At 35.5% G+C, this 5,275-nt stretch overlaps 1 protein-coding gene across 1 annotated transcript; it reads right to left on the bottom strand.

The window, feature by feature from the left end:
• Positions 1 to 417: 417 nt before the first annotated feature.
• Positions 418 to 3,858, bottom strand: LOC120278745 (photosystem II CP47 reaction center protein). Its single transcript, XM_039285476.1, has one exon. It carries the CDS (start codon positions 2,256 to 2,258, stop codon positions 732 to 734), a length of 1,527 nt encoding a protein of 508 aa, XP_039141410.1. The 5' UTR covers positions 2,259 to 3,858; the 3' UTR covers positions 418 to 731.
• Between the last annotated feature and the right edge of the window lie 1,417 nt (positions 3,859 to 5,275).

Here is a 5,275-nt window from a genome sequence, read left to right as displayed (position 1 = left end):
CAGCCTGGAGCTACTTTACCATATTCCGAATTCAACGGTTTTAATAAATCCCCTATAATAGTTCGTCTTGGCCCAGATCTAGAACTACCCTCTACGGTTTGTGTAGCCATAAATCCTATTTTATTTCATTATTGGTTAAGATCTGTTGACTTTGTATACCATTCCGTTGTAGTTGTAAATAAACTATTAAACGATCTTATTGTAGATCCATTGTGATCTTAAAATTATCTAAAAATGGAAACAGCAACCCTAGTCACCATCTTCATATCTGGTTTACTTGTAAGCTTTACTGGATACGCTTTATATATCGCCTTTGGCCAACCTTCTCAACAACTAAGAGATCCATTCGAAGAACACGGGGACTAATTGAAGTAATGAGCCCCGCCAATATTGGCGGGGCTCATTACTTCAATTAAGGTAATGAAAAATTATTTCATTTTTTTAGTCGGAACCTTAGGTGGTTCTCGAAAAAAGATAGCGAAAAAAATTATCCCTAACGTCGAGACTAAGAGGAATGTATAAACCAATGCTTCCATAGATTCGATTGTTATTTACAATTATAGCTTCCACATCTATTCCTATTCATTTGGGATCATTTACCGTATAAAGAAAGTGAAAGAGTAAAAAAAAGATGGTGATTCAAGTCAAAATTTATTCAGTACATTGTCTTTAGTACACTATATCAAATAAAACAAAAATATATAGGCGGAAGATAACCCAACAATGTTGTATCAGACTGCCTGTCTCCGTGTAGTTGGATCTCCAATTTTTTGGAATGTTCCAAATTCCACTTGAGCATCCAAATCTGGATCAATACCAGCAAAAACATCTCTGAATAAGGTTCTAGCACCATGCCAAATGTGTCCGAAAAAGAAGAGCAGAGCAAATGAGGCATGTCCAAAAGTGAACCAACCTCTTGGACTACTACGAAAAACACCATCGGATTTCAAAGTAGCCCGGTCTAATTCAAAAATTTCACCTAATTGGGCACGTCTAGCATATTTTTTCACAGTAGTGGGATCACTATAACTGACTCCATTGAGTTCGCCACCATAGAACTCAACAGTTACACCTACTTGTTCAACACTATATTTTGATTCCGCCCTTCTAAAAGGAACATCGGCTCTAACAATTCCGTCTACATCTACCAAAACTACCGGGAATGTTTCAAAAAAGGTAGGCATACGACGTACAAAAAGCTCACGCCCTTCTTTATCTCTAAAGATGGGGTGTCCTAACCAGCCAACAGCTATTCCATCCCCGTTGTCCATTGAGCCCGCTCTAAATAATCCCCCTTTTGCTGGATTATTACCAATATAATCATAAAAAGCTAATTTTTCGGGAATTTTAGACCAAGCTTCTGATAAACTCAGATTTTCGGCCAGTCCAGCCCCAACTCTTCGATATATTTCTTGCTGGAAGTATCCCTGATCCCACTGATAACGAGTGGGGCCAAATAATTCGATTGGGGTAGTTGCTGAACCATACCACATAGTTCCGGCAACTACGAAAGCTGCAAAAAAAACAGCAGCGATACTACTGGAAAGTACAGTTTCAATATTTCCCATACGTAATCCTTTGTATAGACGTTGAGGTGGACGAACACTAAGATGGAATAGACCCGCTAATATGCCCAATGTACCCGCTGCAATATGATGAGAGGCTATTCCTCCCGGAACAAAAGGATCAAAACCTTCCACACCCCATGCTGGATTTATAGATTGTACTTTTCCGGTTAGTCCATAAGGATCGGACACCCATATTCCAGGACCATACAAGCCTGTTACATGAAATGCGCCAAAGCCAAAACAAGCCAATCCTGAGAGAAATAAATGAATTCCAAAGATTTTGGGCAAATCCAAAGAAGGTTTTCCCGTACGTTCATCACAGAATATTTCTAGGTCCCAATACACCCAATGCCAGATAGCTGCCAAAAAGCACAAGCCGGAAAACACAATATGTGCCCCTGCCACACCTTCATAACTCCAAATACCCGGATTCGTTATACTTCCCCCTGAAATACTCCAACCACCCCATGAATTGGTTATTCCTAAACGGGTCATGAAGGGTATAACAAACATACCTTGTCTCCACATTGGATCAAGAACGGGGTCAGAGGGATCAAAAACCGCTAATTCGTATAGAGCCATCGAGCCGGCCCAACCAGAAACTAGAGCTGTATGCATTATATGGACAGAAAGTAATCGACCGGGATCATTCAATACGACAGTATGAACACGATACCAAGGTAAACCCATGGAGATACCCCTTTATCAAAAAATAAATAAATAAACACTATGTAACTTTATCGCATTGGAAAAGACTATACTATGTACTTAACCTTTACAGTGGATTCTGTATTCGAAAGAATTAATATTTATTTTATTCCGTTCCCTTGAAAATAAGGGAACAATTCTGTTCAGTTTATAAGAACAAAGAGAAGCAGATCTATTCTATACTATACCCGATGAGTACGAATACGCAATGGAAGGGTTGGTCCCATTTTGGGGGAACGAATGCATAGAAACTTGTTTATCATTCGAATGATCGATCCTTTCATTAAAATTTTTCTTTATTCACTAAGTTTTCCCTTCTAATTTAGGGATAAAATAGAATAAACAGAAAAAAAAAAGAAGGAAGATGAAGACAATAAACCCATTGCATTGTTACGTTTCTATATTAAAGTGAAGTATAGTGCTTAATTTTTTTGTTTAATTTAATGCCTATTGGTGTTCCAAAAGTACCTTTTCGGAGTCCTGGAGAGGAAGATGCGGTTTGGGTTGACGTATAGTGCGACTTGTCAGACATATTGGGTCATATGGGATTTACCCCGTTCTTTCCCCCGATCGAGATATCCTACGCTTCGCCCAAGAAATATTTACTGTTAATTATTTGTAGCGTGAAGTGCAATTAGATCAATTTATATTCGGGATCAACATTATCGATTAGAAGAATTTATGGTTGACTTAGACCGATAAAATATTCAGGCTTCGTTCAGAAAATACCAAATTGGTAATATATCTACAATTACCACTTCTATAATAGATGAACACAACGAATAGTTTGTGGGAAGGTAAGTAAAGCATGAAACGAATTGAAAAAAAAAGAAGTGGTACTGAAATTATTTGTCCTATATGTACAAATGGAATTCGGACAGATCTTTACCCGGAGTAGAACATGAACCTAAAAGAATTCAAAAGGCCCATTAAGGAACAAGAAAACGACATTGTGATTTAAATCGTGATGAAACAATATATCAATGAGAGGTTAGTTTAATAAGTTCAGTAAATTCTTTTTTCTTATTTTATAGTTTTTATATATAGTATAGGGCGGGGTCCAAAAACCCTTTTTTTTTGAAGAAAAAAAATCCTTTCATTTCACTTTAAAACCTGTTACAAAAAAAAAAGAAATGGAACTAGAATCGACACATTGATTATTTATTTCGCAATTTTTTTTTGAACCGTATGCATCCAAAGGTGCACGTACGGTTTCTGGGAGATAGAATTTTGTCCTAATCAACCGACTTCATCGAGAAAGATTACTTTTTTTGGGCCAAGAGGTTGATAATGAGGTCTCAAATCAACTTGTTGGTCTCATGGTATATCTCAGTATAGAAGATGCTACTAGGGATCTTTATTTGTTTATAAACTCTCCCGGCGGATGGGTAATCCCAGGAATGGCCATTTATGATACTATGCAATTTGTGCCACCCGATGTGCATACAATATGCATGGGATTAGCCGCTTCGATGGGATCCTTAATTCTAGTCGGAGGAGAAATTACCAAACGCCTAGCATTCCCTCACGCTTGGCGCCAATGAGTTTGTTTTTTTGAAAAAAAAAGAAAGAAGACTATGCCTTCGCCTGAGAATTTCATTGAGAAAGAAGACTATGTCTTATAGAGAGAAACGCGCTTTCACATCTTCTTAACCCGAAATAGCTGAGGAGAGGAAAGGTTCCTTTTTGAGGGTACTCCCGAGAACAGATCCAGTGGAGACGGGGTGGGGCCTGTAGCTCAGAGGATTAGAGCACGTGGCTACGAACCACGGTGTCGCAACAAAATATTTTCTTTGTGCGTCGGTAAAAAAAAACATATTCTTTTATTATTTGTAAAATATTATTATTATGATGGGACCACTTGGCACTACATGAAACTCTTTGGGTTAAATTTCATCAAGTCTAACAAAATTGGTGGCCGGGGGACAGGTTCCACAATCGTCAGCACGGCTCTGTCTCCTGGGGTCAAGGTGGCTCACCGATAGCCACCCAGACATGCTATGTCCAGAGCGATGGGGAGCACCGCATGTGACCCCAACGCACCCAACTGAGCGGGACACCGGCTTATAGCCGTTGGTTAGCGCGCTCTGGTTAAAGTCATGATCCCTACGTGATTTTATCAATAAAATAATTTAAAATAATTTCCATCATAATTATAATATTTTACTAATAATAATAAAAATAATTTTAAATAATTAATATTCCATTAATCGCCACTCTAATAATAATAATAATAATCAAAAATATTAATAAAAAAATTTAAAAATAATTTCTTTTTTTAATAAATCTCATGTTAATAATAATAATTCTAATTTCAAATAATATTTTCTATTTTAATAAAAAAATTTAAAAAAAATTGAATTAGAAAAGCCACAAATAAGCTATTTATATGATTATAAAAGAGATGAGGGGTTAAAATGTAAAAAAAAAAGAATTTTTTTTTAAAAAATACCTAGTCATGGGTGCTGACTGGGCATTGATGTGATGGCCTTATGGTTATTTTGACAAATAAAATGGCCTTAAAGCCATTTGGACAATATTATAAAAAAGGGAGGTTAGTTTAGTTTGGGAAAAAGCCCTTCTAATACTCCATAGTAGGAGTCAATGGCGGAACCAGAAACAAAATAAAAAAGTGTTGAATTTAAATTTAAAATAATTATAAATTTTAAATAATTCTATTAATTCAAATTTGAGATTATAATAATAATCTATATAAAATATATATACATCTAAACATTTTTTATCAAGTGTAAAAAATCTATCATATCCACATTATTAACAATTAACTCAAGTAGAGAGTAACAAATAATGCAACTCAAAAACAAATTAATGCAAATTCATAATCTAATTCAATTAATAATCTATTGAATTATCAAAATTTTCACAACAATTAATCAAACAAATATTTAACAATTTTTTACAATACTTTGTACAATAAATTCTTCATAACAAATTTTCATAACAAATAACAAAACAAATATTTAACAAATAGCAAAAAT

The sequence above is a fragment of the Dioscorea cayenensis genome, chromosome 16, assembly GCF_009730915.1.
Source record: "Dioscorea cayenensis subsp. rotundata cultivar TDr96_F1 chromosome 16, TDr96_F1_v2_PseudoChromosome.rev07_lg8_w22 25.fasta, whole genome shotgun sequence".
Lineage (NCBI taxonomy): Eukaryota > Viridiplantae > Streptophyta > Magnoliopsida > Dioscoreales > Dioscoreaceae > Dioscorea > Dioscorea cayenensis.
The sequence above is the reverse complement of the archived record's forward strand: the minus strand, read 5'-3'. Positions and strand labels throughout refer to the sequence as shown.